At 59.2% G+C, this 18408-nt stretch overlaps 2 protein-coding genes across 2 annotated transcripts; one reads left to right on the forward strand and one right to left on the reverse strand.

Moving 5' to 3' along the window:
- IL18BP (interleukin 18 binding protein) lies at positions 1 to 1882 on the forward strand. The gene is made up of 5 exons (XM_075501417.1): positions 1 to 22; positions 561 to 623; positions 816 to 881; positions 1157 to 1286; positions 1434 to 1882. The coding sequence occupies exons 1-5, from the start codon at positions 1 to 3 to the stop codon at positions 1618 to 1620; spliced, it is 468 nt and encodes a 155-aa protein (XP_075357532.1). The 3' UTR covers positions 1621 to 1882.
- A 1122-nt stretch (positions 1883 to 3004) lies between these two features.
- On the reverse strand, positions 3005 to 4506 carry ART1 (ADP-ribosyltransferase 1). The gene is made up of 3 exons (XM_075492052.1): positions 3720 to 4506; positions 3189 to 3227; positions 3005 to 3087 (listed from the first exon to the last, which is right to left on the reverse strand). The coding sequence occupies exons 1-3, from the start codon at positions 4504 to 4506 to the stop codon at positions 3005 to 3007; spliced, it is 909 nt and encodes a 302-aa protein (XP_075348167.1).
- Between the last annotated feature and the right edge of the window lie 13902 nt (positions 4507 to 18408).

Raw genomic sequence — 18408 nt, forward strand, 5'->3', positions numbered from 1 at the left:
ATGGCTGCGCTGCGCCCCGCCGGTACGGCCGCGGGGAGCCGGGAGCCCGGGGAGGGGGGGGCCGGGGCACCCTCGGGGGGCACCCGCCGGGACTTGGGGGCACCCCGGGAGGGGGAAACAGCCCGAAGCCCGGGGGGGGGGACCGTTGTGGGGCGGGGGGATGCTGGGCGGGGGGGATGCTGGGGGGGACCGTGGCCAGCTGGGGGGTGCTGGGGGGGGACTGTCCTAGGCTTGGGGGGTGCTGGGGGAGTGCTAAGGGGTGCGGGGGGGTGCTGGGAGGGACCGTCCTAGGCTTGGGGGGTGCTGGGGGAGTGCTAAGGGGTGCGGGGGGGTGCTGGGAGGGACCGTCCTAGGCTTGGGGGGTGCTGGGGGAGTGCTAAGGGGTGCGGGGGGGTGCTGGGAGGGACCGTCCTAGGCTTGGGGGGTGCTGGGGGAGTGCTAAGGGGTGCGGGGGGGTGCTGGGAGGGACCATCCTAGGTTTGGGGGGTGCTGGGGGGAGCTGCTCCGGGGGGGGGGGGCACCCCGGTGTGCCCAGCGCTGAGCCCCATCTCTGCCCGCAGGGTCCTCGGGACCCCGGCTCCTCCTGCCCCTGCTCTGCTGGGCCCTGGCCTCCCGCTGCACGGGTAAGTGGGGGCTGCTGGGGGGGCCGGGGGGGCCGGGGCCAACTCCTGGCTCTGTGTCCCCCAGGGGACCTGTGCGGGCGAGCTGGGGATGAGCCGTGCCCCTGCGGGACCCTGCCCTCCCACCCACCCCAGAGATGTGGGGTCTCGGGGGCAACTCTCGTCCCCCCGCCTCACCCCGCTCTGCTCCCCCAGGTGCCATGGCCCTGCAGCCCCCCAGCATCACCGTCGTGCAGATGCCGGCAGAGCCCCCCCGCCCGGGTGAGCGACCCCTGGGGCCATTGCGGGGTGGCCTGGGGATGGGGGGGGGCTGCAGGGAGACCCCCAGCCGGGGGGAGGCACGGGGCAGGGGGCGGCTCCGGCAGACACGCAGGGTGCATCCTCCACCCGCAGCCGAGATTTTGGGGTGCTGGTGAGGTGGGGGGACATTCCCCTTTGCAGCGGGGGGGCTGCGCCTGTGGTCAGGAGCAGCCTGGCCCGGGGGGCACTGGGGACCCTCGCAGCCCCTCTGACCCCCGCGTCCCCTCCGGCTCCAGGCGAGAGCGTGACGGTTTTGTGCGAGGCGGTGAGCGGCCTCCCCGAGCTCACGCTGCTCTACTGGCTGGGGAACGGCTCCTTCGTGGAGAAGCTGCACCCGGACGGGGCCGTGCGCGAGGGGACGGTGCTGTGAGTACCGGGGTGGGGGCTCCCGGGGGGGGGGGGGGGGGGGGCAGCGGCAGTGGGGCTGGCAGGGAGGGGTAGGGGGTCCCCCAGCCCCGGGTGGGTGTCGTGGAGCCGGGGGCGGGTGCTGATGGGTCCCTGCTGGGTCCGCAGAGAGGAGCCGCGGGGCTCGGGGGTCATCCTGCGCCGCGACCTGCACTTCAGCTCCTTCAGCGCCCAGCACCTGCACACCAACTTCACCTGCGTGGTGCTCAGCCCCCTCGGCGTCGACACCAGGAGCGTGCGGTGGCTGCCCCTGGCCCCGGCCCCGGCCCCTGCCAAGAGCGGGGGACTGGGCTGAGACCGGGGAGCAACTTGTGACGGGTGAGCGCCCTGCGGTGCGGGTCCCCGCTCCCACGGCCCCGCACCTCTGCGTGGGGACGTGATGCCTCCGTGCAGGCCTGTCTCCGTGCCCCGCCGTGGGGTCCACGTGGCCCCGTGTCTGCCGGTCCCGCTGCGCGTGGGGCTCCCGGCGCCCTTCACCGAGCCGGGAGCGCTGCCTGGGCCGGCCCCGGGACCTGCCCACAGCTGGCTGTGGGACCCCAGGGTTTATTAAAGCACATCAAGGCTACCCGGTGTCACCCGTGTCCTGGGGATGGGGCCGCCCGTGGGTGCAGAAGGGTGGAGAGGGAGGGAGAGGAGGTGGCCCTGGTGCCCGCAGAGGGCAGGATCCGTCCCTTGGCCCCCTCCCTGCCCGGCGAGGGGCTGGAGAGCCACGGACAGCCCCGGGGGATGCCTGGCCCCACGGCTGCACCCTGGCCCGGAGGAAGAGGAGGAGGAGGGTGGGGAGCCCTGGGGTGCAGGGACCCCCGGGGAGCTGGGCCCATTGCGTCCCCCTCTGTACCCGGGGGGGTCGGGGCTGTCCCCCGGCACGGTGCTGCTGAGCCCCATGTGCTGCTCCATGGGGCAGCCCCCCACCCGTCTTGTCCTGGCAGGGCCCTGCTCCTGGGCACCGGGGCTGGGGTGGCCGGTGCTGGCCCCCTCCCTGCTCCCTCGGGCACTGGGGGGGCTGCGAGCCCCCCCTCCTCCCCCCCCCCAGGCTGCAGGCAGCCACGGGACAGGCAGGGGCACAGACCCCAGGAGGAGACACCCCCACCACCCCCCCCCCGGACTCCTGGAGCAGGACCCGGGGCGCAGGCATTGCTCTGCGGGATGCTCTGGATGCGGGAGGGCTGGGGCTGGGGGGGGGCTGGAGAAGACCCCGGCTGCAGCCCCCCCGAGCTGCCCCCAGCCCAGGGAGCCGCAGGAAACCCCCGGAGACGCCCCGGTCCCACAGCAAGGCTTTATTCCTCTGGGAGCCAGGGAAAGGCGAGCAGCGGAGCGGCCGGCTGGGCAGGGACACCCCCAAAAGCGGCCCTGCCGCGTCCGCCCGCTCGCTGTCAGCACCAGCCCCCCTCCCTGGGGCAGCCCCTCGCAGACCCCACGCTCGGCCCCAAGCCCCGGCCGCGGCTCTGCGAAAGGCCTCGTCCAGACCCTGCTGGCGTCGCGGGGCTGCCGGGGCGTCCCGGGGCCTGCGGCACCGCGGCAGGGCTGAGCCGCCGTGCGGGAGCCCGCAGCGGGGCCGTCCCGGTGCCCCCAGCCCCTCCTGCTGCCCCGTCCCGTCCCGCCGTCTCCGTGAAGCTGGCGGCTCCCGTTCCCGACCCCTTTTCCTCGCTGGGGTGCAGCGGCAGCGCTGCCATCGCGGCTCAGGGGCCCCCGGCGGCTGCCAGGGCCGCGGCTGCCAGGAGGAGCCCCCAGAGGCGCGGGGGGTCCCCGGGGACGCTCCTGCCTGGGGGGGCTGGAGAGGGGGAGTCAGGGGCAGCCGGGGGCGGCAGGGGGGCACGGCCGGGGGCCGCCCTCCCCGGCTGCAGCGGGGGCTCGCTGCCTCACCTGCGCTGAAGACGCACGGCCGGCTCTTGCATCTCTTCTCTGCCAAAGAAATCAACTCTGTCTGCACGGCTGCTGCGCGCTCCGCACCGCGCCGCTCCTCGCCCCGACCCAGCCGTGCCGTGCTCTGCTGTCCTGTGCCGCGCTGTGCCGCGCCGTGCCGCACAGTGCCGTGCCGTGCCGTGCCATGCTATGCCATGCTGTGCTGCACCGTGCCATGCCGTGCCGTGCCATGCAATGCCATGCCATGCTTTGCCATACTGTGCTGCACTGTGCCACGCCGTGCCATGCCATGCCGTGCCGTGCTATGCCGTGCCGTGCCGTGCTTTGCTGCAGAGGGCCCCCGTCGCAAACCCCGGTGGAGAGCGGCTGGGAGACGAGCAAGGACGCGCGCCCGAAGGCAAGCTCGCCCCATCGCCCTCCCCACGATGGAGACCCCCCCTTTCCCGGCAGAGCTGGTGGGACGGGGCCACCCCCTGCCCCCAGGACCCTGCACCCCGGCGGCGCGGAGGCACCGTCCCGCGGGGACGTCACCTGTCACCAACTCGCAGTTGTAGGTGCTGAGCGCGTCCTGGGAGCGGAGCTGGATGAGGGCTCTGTCCCCATCGCGGGCGACGTCGGTGACCTCGAAGCTCTCGAAGGGCGGGATGAGGACCTCCTCCTCCGTGGGGAAGAAGGAGAAGTCCTTGATGGGGACACCGTAGCAGGTCTCCACCGAGAAGAAGGTGTCCTGGCCGAAGGGCAAGGTGCTCTCATTCCGGAGGGACGTGGAAGTGAACTGGCCGAAGCGGACGGACTGGCGGGGCCGGGCGGTGAAGCGGATGCCCCGGACGCCCCGGTAGACGCGGTGGCAGCGGCGGGGCTGGGTGTCCCGCAGGGCACGCAGAGCCTCGGTCAAGAGGAAATGCAGCGCCTTGAAGCGGAAGGCGCCCAGGTATTCCCCGCGGGAGCGCCCGGCCTCACGCACGGCTGTGTTGAATGCCAGGTAGAGGGGGCCGTGCAGGGTGTACGCCAGGAGGGCGACCGCCCGCTCCGGCCGCAGTCCTAGCAGCCGGGGGACGTGGCCCTGCCGACTCCGCCATTCGGCAGCGGCGTGGGTCCAGGCCTCGGCATAGACGCTGTTGTTGGCGAACTCGGTGCGGTTGAGCTCCTCCAGTTCCTCCTCCATCATGCGGCTGCAGCCCCGGTACTGGTCATCGAAGGAGGTGGGGGCCATGTCCAGCGCCACCTCCTTGACGGGGTCGAGGTCTTGCAGGCGTGGGGGGCTGCTGGCGGTGAGGGTCCCGGCCAGCAGCACCAGGCCCAGCGCCAGATGCTCCATGGCGGGCAGAGCCGCCCCGGGGAAAGCCCCAGGGAAGCAGCCGGTTCCTCTGCAAGCGGCTGGGGAGGTGGGGGAGCGAGGGCAGCGTCAGCTCCGGGAGGGCGGCGGGGCCTGGGAGGGGTCTGTGCGGGGAAGCAGGGCAGGCTGGGGGAGAGCACCCGGCAGTTGCATCCCCGGCCAGGGGGACCCTGCTCGGCACATGTCCCGGCACCGGCCGAGACCCTGACCCCGGCACCGGCCGAGACCCTGGTCCCATTACTTGCGTTAAACCCTGCCAACAGGCGGGCGTCCCCAGCGCCTGGCAGCACGGCCCCGGCAGCCCGTCTGCGGCGTCACCCGCCGGGTCTGCGGCGTCACCCGCCGGGATCAAACCCCCCGGGAGCCCCAGCGAGAAGCGTTACCTGCGCCCCGGGGTGGGTGTGGGGTCCGGGTGCTGCTCCCTGGCTCCCGCGGCACCCAGCCCCTCGGCGCCTGCCCGCCGCCGGCTGGAGAGGTGAGAAGCGGCTGCTCTTTCTTTTTATAGCAGCCCCGGACAGGATCGCTCGGGCCAGATCCGGCCCCCACGTCCGTCCTCCCGGTTATTTTTACCACCCCCCTCGAGCACCCAGAGCAGCCGCTGCACCCTCCTGCCTTGCAGCGTGGCTGCGGGGGACGGTCAGGAAACCCCCGTGGGATAAATTGCCTTTGCCTTCACCTGGGTGCAGGTGCCCTCCCGCCGGGGGCTCTGCCTTCTCCTGCAGGAGCTGACGCCGGATCCGGCCCTGCCGACCCGGGACGCGGTGCTTGCGCTGACCCCCCCGTCACGCTGCTGAGGACGGGGCGGGTTGTGGTACGGAGGGGTCGGTGGCGCTGGCAGGGGACATCCATCCCTCCCCGCGCCCCGGACGCTGCTTGGAGGACCCACGGGGGGTGTGGGGGGGCAGCAGTCCCCTTGAGCAGGGACCCCTCTCGAGGTTACCCCTCGGGGCTGAGAGATCCCGTACCTGACACCAGGCACCGAGGGGTTGCTACGTGGCATTTTTGGCATGCGTGTAACATTTAAGGTACATACAGGAAGCTCCCGCGATGATCTTTGTAGCCCATCCTGACTTTGAGCGTAGTAAATAGTAGAGTATCGACCGCCGATCCATCTGCGCTCAGTACGTATTTCACATACCTACGTTTAGTGATTAGAACTCAAGAAACTCACGACTAGGTCAGCTCTGGCTGAGTGGCCTCTGACTCTTCTCCGGCGACAGCGCCGGCGGCTCGGCCGTGCTCACCCTCGAGGCCGGCAGGGACGGGCGCTGCCCCCGCCCTGCCCGAGAGCCTGTGCCAGGGGGGCCGGACCCGCTGCCCCCATGGCCCCGCACACCCCATGTACCCGCCGTCGGAGGCGTCGGGGCTCGTGAACGTTGGGAGCGGGGTCTCCCCCGGGCAAGGGGCCCCGTCAGCCGGCAGGAAGGGACAGAGCAGCCAAATGTGGGGGGACACCCATGGGTGTTGGGGGGGCAGGGGGATGAGAGCTGGAGGTGGTGGGGGAGCCGGGACAGGGTGCAGGGGACACAGAGCGGTCCTCGGGCTCGCTGGCACGGCGCACAGACGCTGGCAGCAGGAATTGCCGTAGCGGAGGGAATGCGGAGAGAGGGTGAGCAATATTGCCCCTGGCTGGGGGCAGGAATCTGGCGGGGGGACCCTGGCGAGGGCAGGGAGACGCCGTCCCCGCGGGGAGCCCCTGGCCGAGGAGGGATCCCGGCCGGAGCAGGCCCAGAGGCTGAGGAGGAAGGGAAAGAGCCGAGACAGCATGGAAACTGCAGGGCAGCGGGGACGGGGGTCCCACAGAGCCCCCAGCCCTGCGCCGGCACCGCTCACAGGGGGTCCCAGCAGGGCCCCGAGGCACAGCCGGGTCCAGGCTGCGCCCGGAGCATTCCCCCGCCCCGTCTCGCCCCCAGTCCAGCGGTCAGGCTCAGCCAAACTGGGGAGAAAGGGCGGGGGCTATGGGGTGACCCCAGGCAGTGTGGGGGGGCCGGGTGCCCCCGGCCCCCAACCCCGCTGGGGCTGGGATGGGGCAGCACCGAGGTCTCTCCCGGCTGTAGCCAGCATCACGCAGGCAGGGTTTGCAGCGCGCCTGAGCACCGCGTGTTCGGCCGGGGACGAAGCGATGGCTCGGTCCCTTCACCGCTCTGGGGGACACAGCTGACCCCGGCGGGCCGAGGGGACGCTGCAGCCTGCCTGGCATCGCGCTGCCCGCTCAGACGGGCAGGCTTTTCCAACACAGCCCTCACTCGGGCCTGGCCTGGCGTCGCCCAGCTCGGCTGCGGGTGCCGACCTCTCAGAAACCTCTTGGGGCTTTGGTGCTTTATTTCCCTTGACTAATTAACCTGTCTTTGTCTCCAGACCAGAGTTTCCTTTATTTCTCGCATTTGCCCTCTCAATTCTCCCCCATCGCACTGCGGGGAGCGAGCGGCTGGGGGGGCTCGGCTGCTGGCTGGGGTCAAGCAGCCAGGGCCTGGGCTCAGCAGGGAGGGACCTGGGGTGGGTTTGGGCAGGAGCTGGGCTCAGCATCGAGGGGATCCTCTTTAATTTCAAAAGTTCTCGCCAGTGCTGCCGTTGGCTGGAGGGCCAGGTGTGGAGGCCCTTCTCCTTCTCCTTCATCTTCATCTTCTCCTTCTCCTTTTCCTCATTCTCCTTCTCCTCATTTTTTCTCCCTTTCTCTCCTGTCGTTGTCTTTCTACTTCTGCTTCTGCTTCTGCTTCTTCTTTTCCTTCTTCTTCTCCCCCTCCCCCTACCCCTCCCCCTTCCCTTCCCCATCCTCCTTCTCCTTCTCCTTCTCCTTCTCCTTCTCCTTCTCCTTCTCCTTCTCCTTCTCCTTCTCCTTCTCCTTCTCCTTCTCCATCTCCTTCTCCTTCTCCTTCTCTTTCCCCTTTCCCTTCCCCCTCCCCCTTCCCCTTCCCCTTCCCCTTCCCCTTCCCCTTCTCCTTCTCCTTCTCCTTCTCCTTCTCCTTCTCCTTCTCCTTCTCCTTCTCCTTCTCCTTCTCCTTCTCCTTCTCCTTCTCCCCCTCGCTGAAGCACCCCCAGGTCCCCCGTCCTGCAGACCATGGGCTTCCAGCAGCTGCCACCCCTGATTTCCAGGGGGACATCCCAGTCCCTCATGAGCCCCTCGCGTCTGCCCGTACCAGCTGGGGAAGGGCGTGGGAGGCCACTGCGTGTCACAAAGGGGGTCCCTGCCTGCCCCACGGGGTCACAAAGGGGGGCGTGCCTGCCTGCCGTACTATAAAGGAGGGTGCAGCTCCCCGCGGGAGCAGGCAGCAGGCGGTGGGCACCGCAGTCTGGCCTCATCTCGGCAGACTGCAGCCTCAGCCTCTGCCACACCAGCAGTGTTGGGGGTCCCGTCACTGCCCACCCAGGAGGTCCCTGGGGATCCGCGCGGCGGGCCTCTGCTGCTGACCCGGAGTGCCGCAGCTGCACCGCAGCCGCTGCCATGGGGCACTCCAACGTCCCAAGCCTGGCTGAGCTGCTCCCGCTCCTGATGCTGGTGCTGCAGCTCAGCCTGGTCTCTGCCATGCTGCGGGCCAAGCGGCTCAGGGTAGGTGACGGGTGCACCACACCGCACTGTGCCGTGGTGTGGTGTGTGGTGGGGTGAAGTGGCGTGGGGTGGTGTGGCGTGGTATAGCATGTGGTGGCATGCCGCTGCGGGCTGTGCTGTGGCGTGGTGTGTATGGAGTTGCATGTGGGGGCTGCTGCGTGGGGCTGGGAGCTGCTCCCGTCTCAGCCAGCTCCTGGGGGTCCTGCAGAGATGGTGGAAGAAGTCCAAGCGTCGGACGAGGACGGAGAGAGCCCGGCCGGAGGAGCAGAGTGGTGAGTGGCCCCGGCACTGAGTGCCCTGCAAACGGCCGAAATCCCACAGCAGCCCTGACCCGGGGCTGTGCTGGGGGCTGCCGGCCGTTCACTCCGTCTCCTCTCTTGGCAGATTCTCTGCCAGCGGATGGAGCAATGGACAAGCCCAGGCAGAGCCTGGAGATGTGGTGAGTGTGGGGGAGACCCCCAGATCCTGCCCCAGACCCTCACCCCGTACCCTGACCCTGCCCACGCTGGGCAGCCCTGCCCGCGGGCCGAGGATGGGGTGCTGCCCGTGGGTCCCGCTGGAGGGGCCGGGGTGCAGCGGGGTCTCTTCCCTCTTCTCCTCTGCAGGGCGAGCACAGAGGCCTTGAGCAGGGAGCGCCTGTCCCCGCGGGCCCCGCTGGCCTCTATGGACTCCCTGGGCTCCCTGGACTCCTCTTCCCTCGGCTCCTTCTACTCCTTCCCAGAGCCCTGGCCTGGCGCGATGGCAGAGCTGGCGGCGCTCACCCGGTCGGGAACCCCCCGGTCCCCCAAGGCTCTCGAGGGGCTGGTCGGGGAGCCAGGGCCGGCCCTTGGCCAGGACACCACACTGGAGATGCCCACGGGGATCGAGCAAGAGCGGGTCTCTTGGGATCGTGAGGACAGGGCGCAGAGCTCCATGGACGTGGATCTTCCCCCCCACAGCCTCTTGGCCATGGCCACAGCCAAGGGGCAGGTGGTCCTCGAGCTCATCCGCGCTCTCCAGGCCACCCAGGCTGTGACCGAGAAGTACTGTGAGCTGCTGCAGGTGGCACTGGCCCAGTGGGGAGAGGCGGTGGGGGGCGGCGGAGGGGCCTGCGGTGGGAGCCCTGCCCGGGAGCCCTCCCTCCCCCCCACCCAGATGGAGGTGCAAGACCAGCTGGGGCTGTTGGGGGCCAGCGTGTGGCCTTGGAGCGGAGCTGCCATGGGTGGATGCACATGTGGCGAAGGCTGTGGATCCGGGACCAGAAAGAAGCAGCCTCCTCCTCCTTAGAAAAAAAATACAATAATAATAATAATAATAAATTGTAATGAAAAGGAAAACAACAAGACAGCGAGAGAGGAACAAAAGCCAGAACAAAACCCAACTGATGCAACCTCTCACCAGGTGCCGACCGACACCCAGCCAGTCCCCGAGCAGCGATCTCTGTCCCCTGGCCAACTCCCCCCAGTTTCTATACTGAGCGTGACATCGCATGGTATGGAATAGCCCTTGGGCCAGTTTGGATCAACTCTCTCGGCTGTGCCCCCTCCCAGCTTCTTGTGCGCCCGGCAGAGCACGGGGAGCTGAAAAGTCCTTGACCAGTGTAAGCAGTACTTAGCAACAACTACAGCATCAGCGTGTTACCAACATTATTCTCATACTAAATCCAAAGCACAGCACTATACCAGCTACTGGGAAGAAAATTAACTCTATCCCAGCCAGAACCAGGACAGCGCCCACCCCTTATTCTATACCATCTTCGTCATGCCCAGGTTCTACCCTTTCTGATACATTCCAATTGATCTCCACCACTTTCCCTGTCTTTTGATATATGCACACAGATATCATTCCCTTGGTCTGTGGGCCATCCCCCTAAAATGTCCGTTGGGTTCATTTAGTCCGTGACTTTGGGCTCCATCTGGCATAACGGTCCTTCAGGGCAGGAGAGGTGGTGTGTGGTGCTGGCTTGTTGCACGCTGAGGCCAGTTCTGGTTCCATCACCGCTGCACTTTGCTTGCTTTCATCAATGTTCGTTCTCCATTAACCTGGGCGATTCTTACTGTAATACCGTTGATATGGCATATAGCAACCATGGTTGTGATTACATGCAGTATTTTATAGCAATTAACATCAGACCATTCAGTCCATTGGCTATTCTCACCCAAAATCTAATCCCCTTGAGGTACACAGCGGGCTTCCCCATCCTTTCGCATGACCCACCAAGCGCACCCGGGTCCTTGAGCAAAAGCAATCCCACGAAGGCGTTTGCCTTTGCCCGAGGCAGGAGCAACCCAGACTGTCTTCCCTGGCCTATTTTTTACGGGCACTACAGGGACTTTATCCCCTTCTACAGTACGTCAGAGCTTTGATTGGGCAGGGCCAGCTCCATTGACAGATCCCCTAGTGTTGACTACCCAGGTGGCCTTTGCTAAATGTGTATCCCGACGTTTGAATGTCCCAGCACCCGTTGCTCTCAGCGTAGTCTTTAAGAGTCCATTGTATGGTTTGATTTTCCCGGAGGCTGGTGCGTGACAGGGGATGTGATATACCCGCTCGATGCCGTGCTCCTTGGCCCAGGTGTCTCTGAGGTTGTTTGGGAAATGAGTCCCGTTGCCCGACTCAATTCTCTCTGGGGTGCCGTGTCGCCATGGGACTTGCTTTTCAAGGCCCAGGAGAGCGTTCCGGGCGGTGGCATGGGGCACGGGATATGTATCCAGCCAGCCGGTGTTGTCCCCAAAATCGGGCTTCACGTACCCGGTGTGCAAAATGCCAATACACGCACAGAGCAGAGGTATTCTATTGCATGTTTGCGCAGCTACGGGTGCCTGTCTCAAGACAGCACGCCACGCGTTCAAATTAACAGTCATTGATACACAAAGCATTAACATATTCAACTTCCTAATACACATGCAATATTCTTCTATTAAATGATTGGTTAAAGTCTCTTCGCCCAGCGTGTAAATTAGTGCGCACGCTTAGTTGTTCTTCTTCAACTTCATCCTTTCAGTCGGTGGTATAATTGGGGTAGGTGGTGCGTGAGTCGGTGGTCGCGAGCTCCCCCTGCCCGCATTACCTTTCCCCTAGTTTCCTACTTTCTTGGCAGATCTCAGCGGTTCTTCATGGTTTACTACCTAGACCAGTAACACATCAGTTACACTTCTGCTTTCGACAGCCACATGCTGCTTCTCAGACCAAGGAACGTTGTCTAAGTTCCTATGGAGACAGGGTCGGGCTCTACGATGGATTTCTATAGCAACGTCAGCATTATGGGAATTGTATACTTACCTTTGATTATTACAACAATTCCCCCCTTTGAGACTTATCGAAATCCAATTTTTCGACAAGTCTCACTTCTGTTTTGTACAACTAACAGATGGGATGGAGATGTTTGTCTAGTGATTAGACTTTTTAAACGTCTAAACGTGACACAAACAGTTATTACAATTATTACGAAGATAATTCAATTCTGTACTAGACTTTGTAACCATCCTCTCAGGGAGAATCCTAAACCATGTGAAACCTTATGAAGCCATCCTGTTTCCACTTTTCCTTTAGTGGCTCGTCTGGCCAAGGTTGAATGTAGACAAGATCTCCCGGCTGAAAAGGATGGACAGGGGTATCCAAAGGCCAAGGTGTCCTCTCATTTAAATACCTATGAAACAAAGAGAAGATCTTCAAAAGAGAAATTAAATACCCTTTAACTGTTCCCTGTCCTTTAATGTACGTTTGATAGGATATGCTTGTGCATACATTATCTCAAAGGGGCTTACTCTTCCTCTGGTTCTTGGAGTTACCCTAACTCTCAATAGGGCCTAAGGTAGGGCTCCTACCCGTTTGAGGTGAGCTTCCTGACACAATTTTGGAATTTGCCTCTTCAGAGTCCGATTCATTCGCTCTCTCTTTCCACTGGATTGAGGTCTCCATGGGGTATGGAGATCCCATTTTATTTTCAAAATTTTTGATACTCCCTGTACTGCTTCTGCTATGAAATGAGGTCCGTTATCAGAAGATATTCCTTCTGGAACACCAAATCTAGGAATTCTTTCTTTTAACATTACTTTCATTACCTCTCTTGCCTTATTGGTGCGACAGGGGAAAGCTTCAGGCCAACCAGGTAAAGAACTGGCTGGACGGCCGGGCCCAAAGAGTGGTGGTGAATGGAGTTTACTCCGGTTGGCGGCCGGTCACAAGCGGTGTTCCCCAGGGCTCGGTGTTGGGGCCAGTTCTGTTTAACATCTTTATCAATGATCTGGACGAAGGGATCGAGTGCACCCTCAGTAAGTTTGCAGATGACACCAAGTTGTGTGGGAGTGTTGATCTGCTGGAGGGTAGGCAGGCTCTGCAGAGGGACCTGGACAGGCTGGATCGATGGGCTTGGGTGAATTGTATGAGGTTTAACAAGGCCAAGTGCAAGATCCTGCACTTGGGCCACAGCAACCCCATGCAACGCTACAGGCTTGGGGAAGAGTGGCTGGAAAGCTGCCTGGCAGAGAAGGACCTCGGGGTGTTTGTTGACAGCCGCCTGAATATGAGCCAGCAGTGTGCCCAGGCGGCCAAGAAGGCCAATGGCATCCTGGCCTGTATCAAAAATAGCGTGGCCAGCAGGACTAGGGAAGTGATTGTGCCCCTGTACTCGGCACTGGTGAGGCCACACCTCGAATACTGTGTTCAGTTTTGGGCCCCCCACTACAAGAGGGATATTGAGGTACTGGAGCATGTACAGAGAAGGGCAACGAAGCTGGTGAAGGGTCTGGAGCAGAAGTCTTATGAGGAGCGGCTGAGGGAGCTGGGACTGTTTAGCCTGGAGAAAAGGAGGCTGAGGGGAGACCTCATCGCTCTCTACAGCTGCCTGAAAGGAGGCTGTAGAGAGGTGGGGGTCGGTCTCTTCTCCCAGGTAACAAGTGATAGGACAAGAGGAAATGGCCTCAAGTTGCGCCAGGGGAGGTTTAGACTGGATATTAGGAAATTTTTCTTCACCGAGAGGGTTATCAAGCATTGGAACAGGCTGCCCAGGGAAGTGGTTGAGTCGCCATCCCTGGAGGTATTTAAAGGACGTTTGGATGAGGTACTTATAGACATGGTGTAGTGGTGGTTTTTGGCAGTGTTAGGTTTATGGTTGGACTCGATGATCTTAAAGGTCTTTTCCAACCTATATGATTCTGTGATTCTGTGATTTCTGTGAACCAGAAAAAGTATCTACCAGGACTAACAAACGTTTATACCGGTTACATCTAGGTAACTAGGACAGATCTATTTGCCACTACTCCCCGGGCATTATTCCTCATTTTACATTTCCTCCTATTGTTTTCTTTTCCACCTTTGGATTGTTAGCACAACATACGGAACATTTTTTTAACACTATGATGTCGGCAATACTTTGCATTTGTGGTCCCATAACATATTTTGTTTTGCAGTAAGGACCAATGCGTCAGAGCCCCTATGCGTTTCTTGGTGCAATTTCTTGAATGCAAATTCCATTATCCTTTTGGGGATTAGAAGTTGGTTTCAAGGTGTCATCCACCATCCCTGTTCGTTTTTATACAATCCAATTGTTCAGCTAATTGATCTTCCTTTTCAGTGTATTGTGGTGGAGTTAGTTCTAGACGACGTCCTGGGATTAAAGCTCCTTCCACATTCGACCTTTTCAGGGCTGCTTCTTTTGCAGCTATGTCCGCTTTCCGATTTCCCTGATTAGATCACTGTTCCCTTTTTGGGGTGCGCCCTGCAATGAATTATTGCAGCTTTCTTTGGCTGTAATACAGCTAATTTCAGTTCCATATTTAACAGGAGTTCCTTGTCAGTTTACAAGTCCCCTTTCTTTCCAAATTGCCCTGTGAGCATGGGCAACTCCAAAAGCATAGTTTGGATCTGTGAAAGTATTAGCCTTTTCCCAGTACTTTTCTTCTGGAGCTCGAGTTAGAGCAATCAATTGCACCTTCTGGGCTGAAGTATTTTGAGGCAAAGATTCGGCTTCCAAAGCATGGTCTCTGGTCACTACTGCATATCCAGCCCATCGCTTTCCTCCGGACATGAAACTTGAGTTAGGGCTCCTAAAGCCACCTGCTGCCTCTCATGCACAGATAGCTGAAAGGGTTCTTCTAAATTTGGAAGTCCTCATGCAGGGGCTTCCATAAGTCTTTTCTTGATTTCCTCAAAACACTTTTGACACTCAGCAGTCCATTCAAATAGTCCCTCCGGAGCCTTGATGGCAGCATGCGGTGGTTTAGCGATCGCTCCAAAACTAGGAATCCACAGCCCACACCGTCCAGCCCTACCCAAGAATCCTCTCCGCTCTTTTTTTGATGCAGGCACAGCAATTCTGCCAACTGCCTCCTTCCGCTCTGCGCTCAATTTCCTCTGTCCCTGCGTGATTTCAAATCCCAGGTATCGAACTCTATCTTTTGCTATTTGTGCCTTTTGTTTTTGGAGACGTGATATCCTGCGAGTCCTGCAAAGTTCAGCAAACTAACTGTAGCTTCAAAACATTCACTGTACTTGCTTGAGCCAATTAATAAACCATCACCATATTGCAACAAGGTCATGTGTCCATTATTACCTTGCCATCGTTCCAATTCTTCTGCCAGTAGGTTACCAAATAACGTTGGGCTGGTTTTGAATCCTGTGGTAGTACAGTCCAACATAATTGAGTCTTTCGTCCGGTGGTCGGGCTTTCCCATTCGAAAGCAAAGATGCGCTGACTCTGTTCATCCACCGGAATGCAAAAGAAAGCATCTTTTCAATCTAGAACTGTAAAATACAGATGATTTTCAGGGATGGAAGCAAGGGAAGTATAGGGCTTTGGCACCGCAGGGTGGACATCGACTGTGTGAGAGTTAATTTCCCACAGGTCCTGTACCAACCCATATTCTTGAGAATTCGGCTTTCTTACTGGCAAAATGGCAGTATTACATTCTGATTGACACTCCCGTAATAGCCCATATTCTACAAAAGAATTAATGAGTGCTTCCAGTCCTTTCCGCCCCTCTCATCCCATAGGGTATTGTTTCTTTCTTACCGGTTGGGCTCCAGAGTTCAACTCAGTTTGGACTGGGGAAACGCTTTTTGCTCGTCCCGGCTTCCCCGACGCCCATACCAGCGGTATCGCTGCATTCAATCCTTCTTCGGGAACGTCGGCATTTTCATCCCTTTCACCTTGAGTCAGCAGACCCATTTGTGCTTTCCAGGCGTTTTCTGGGGGAATGTGCAGCTGTACCAAATTTTCAGAAGAAGTTATTTGTGCATTTAACTTGCACAGCAAATCTTGCCCCGACAATGGCAAGGGGCACTCTGGCATGTAAAGAAATGAACGACTTACCGTGGTATTTCCAATTGTACACTCCACTGGTTGTAAGAATGACCTTCGAGTCCTTTTCCCGGTGGCACCAATGACACTAGTCTTGATTTTACTTAAAGGTCCTGTACAATCAGGTAGGACGAGTGAGTTGCTCCGCTATCTATTAAGAAATCTATTGTTTCGTTCCCCAGCTTTGCTGGAACAAGAGGATCGGCTGGGGAAACTTTAATATATTCCTCCGGCCCCCTGCAGGCCAATCCCATCTCTGCCAATACCTCAGCAACTGCCTCTGCTCCTCTTTCCTGGTCATTCGAAAGGCATGGGCAATCTCTTTTCCAGTGGCCCTCTCGCTTACAATACGCACACTGCTTCGCTCCGAAAGGAATATCACTATGACTTTCCCCGGTATTCCCACGATTTCCTCCTCTACCTCGAAAGCCTCCTCTAAAATTTCCTCTGCCTCCTCCTCTGCCTCTTCCTTGCCCTTCTGACAAGGTGGCCAACAAGGAAGCTTGTAATTTTGATTTCTTTTGTTTTTCCTTTTCCCGGTTATTACAACCTTTGCAAGCAGTTGATAATAATGGGGATATCGTCATGCCATCAGCACCATCCACTTTCTGCAATTTCTTTCTAATGTCGGGTGCTGCCTGACCAATGAACAACACATTAAGAAGTCTAGAATCATTCTCATCCGCGGGGTCCAAATTAGCCCGCTTCCCAGCTGCTTCACATAATTTTTCAGAAAAGACCCATGGGGGGTCTTCATCTCCCTGTCGTATTTCACACAGTTTTGCCCAGTTCTGTGGCTTCTGGATTCCACGCTGGATTCCACACAGAATACATTTTTGGCATTCTCTTATTCCCTGTGACCCTCCACCAGTGTTTGGATCCCACCCGGGCTCCCCCCTGGGGAGACAGGCATCTAGGTATTCTCTGTAGTAAACAAATATTCCAAAAGAGCCTGACTGTCACCCCAATTAGGATTAGGAGTCATCATTACAGTTTTATGAGGCGCAACTAACACCTCAACATCCTCATCCTTTTCCTCTGTACCATTCGTTTTTGTTTTACAGCTTGTACAACGAGAATTGCTATTCTTTTTCTTGACCAAATAGACACCATTTTGGTAGTTAGAATCCACAAGCCCACAGTTCTTCCAACTTCCCAATTGTTTCTTAAAGCAAAGAACACATCTACATACGGTATTTCATCCCATTTTTCACTCCTTCGACAGAATAACATTAATTGTAATACGGTATTATACTTCTTAGATCCATTTTCAGGCCATTTTTCACCATCATCCAATTGATATTGCGGCCGCCATTGATTACGATATCGTTTCGCTACCGATCGCTACCGATCGCTACCGATTCGCTACCGTATCGCTACCGATAAAGCCTAATCTGATGTTTCCTACCCTATTCACAGACCCAGAACAGAATGGGGGACGTCTCCCACCACTAAAACAGGCGGTAGAAACAGTATGCTGCTGCGGCGTACCTCTCTTCGATGCGCCTCACGCAGAGCCCAGATGGGACAAAATGTCCCCAGATGCAGGCTACTTCCCAAAGGACTTTTCCTTTTTCCCTTGATCAGGTAAGGCCTCTTTTCCAACAGCGTTGCACCGTTGTGTCGCTTACCGCCTGACTGCAGGAGAGGAGCCGATGGAGTCCCCGATCAACAGGTCGGTGCGCGCTGCGGTTCTCCTCCCCAACATCCACATGAGGTGAATTGTGTGGTTATATTTGATTATCACAACACCGGTGGTTGCTTCCACCATTGTAAGCACATGGCGCTTGCCTTGGCGGGTTTCTGGGAGTGGGATAGAATGGATCTGCCAGGCCTCCCCATATTTCTATTTCAGCCATCGTCCTCCGTGCCAGCGAGCCTTTAACCACTTGACTGCAGATCCACCTGCTGGTTGTTTTGATGTTCCTCAGTGGCCCGGCTCTTGGGTATGTGAGCATCTACGTGACGTATTTTACAACCAGGTTCTCCACCCGGGCAGCAATGTCTTGCCACGCTGCGGCAGCACAGACAGGTTTGCCTCTGCGCTGCCAGTTGCTCCGCTTCCACTGCTGCAAGCACCCCCACAGAGCAATTGCACTTAAACGTGACCCCCTCACTCCACGTAGCATCAGATGCATGAGGCGTAGAGGGGACCCTCCCTTTGGACATCCAGCCCAGCACCAGCAGTCGGGGTGCCAGCAGGAGCTGTGCTTCAGGACCAACCACTTCCAAAGCAGCTCGAACCCCTTCATATGCTGCCAGTATCTCTTTCAAGTTGGAGTACAGCGGGCCTGGGATCCTCTGTATCCCCGACTCCAAAACCCTAAGGGTCAACCTCGAGTCTCCCCTGGTGCTTTCTGCCAGAGGCTCCAGGTAGGGCCATTCTCCTGTCGCAGATGGAGTGAGTGTGCACTTCACTCGTTAGAGAAAAGTAAAAAAATATAGTTTATTGATACAGAATAGGGAGTTAACAAAGTTCAATGCGACAGTGTTTTAATAAGATTCGATGGCGAGGTGCACTTGATTATTTACTGCATAGAGGACAGGGTCAGACAAAACTGTCAGGGAGACCCTCCCGTTGAGTCATGAGGTTCGGAAAAGATCCCCTTGCTTTCTAAACTCCTTCTCAGAGAGGAGTCTAGGTGCGGCTAGATCCAGTCCTAGTCCCAGACTTGGTCAACGGTTTATGTCTAAAGGATTATATATGTGCGCAATCAATCCTTTATATCACTTAGCTAAGATTTCAAAGTTTAGCATGCTATTAGTCACTTACCGAGGATCTGTTGCGGCAAGGAATCTCTCAACCTCGAGGAGTAACCTTGAGAGGCGTCCCTGCTCAAGGGGAGATCCTGGCGTGCAGCCCGCTGCCGTGCAGGAGAGCTCAAAGGGCTCTTGGGCTGCTCACTATTTATGGGGGATAAGATGACTGACTCATAGTCATATTTGCATGCCGACCACAGGTTTTAGTTTCTTGGGTGGGTGCACAACACAATAGCCCTAGGCACAACACAATAGCCCAACACAGGCTATTGTTGGGCTAATAGCCCAACCCTTAGGT

Source organism: Mycteria americana, chromosome 1, assembly GCF_035582795.1.
Source record: "Mycteria americana isolate JAX WOST 10 ecotype Jacksonville Zoo and Gardens chromosome 1, USCA_MyAme_1.0, whole genome shotgun sequence".
Taxonomy (NCBI): domain Eukaryota; kingdom Metazoa; phylum Chordata; class Aves; order Ciconiiformes; family Ciconiidae; genus Mycteria; species Mycteria americana.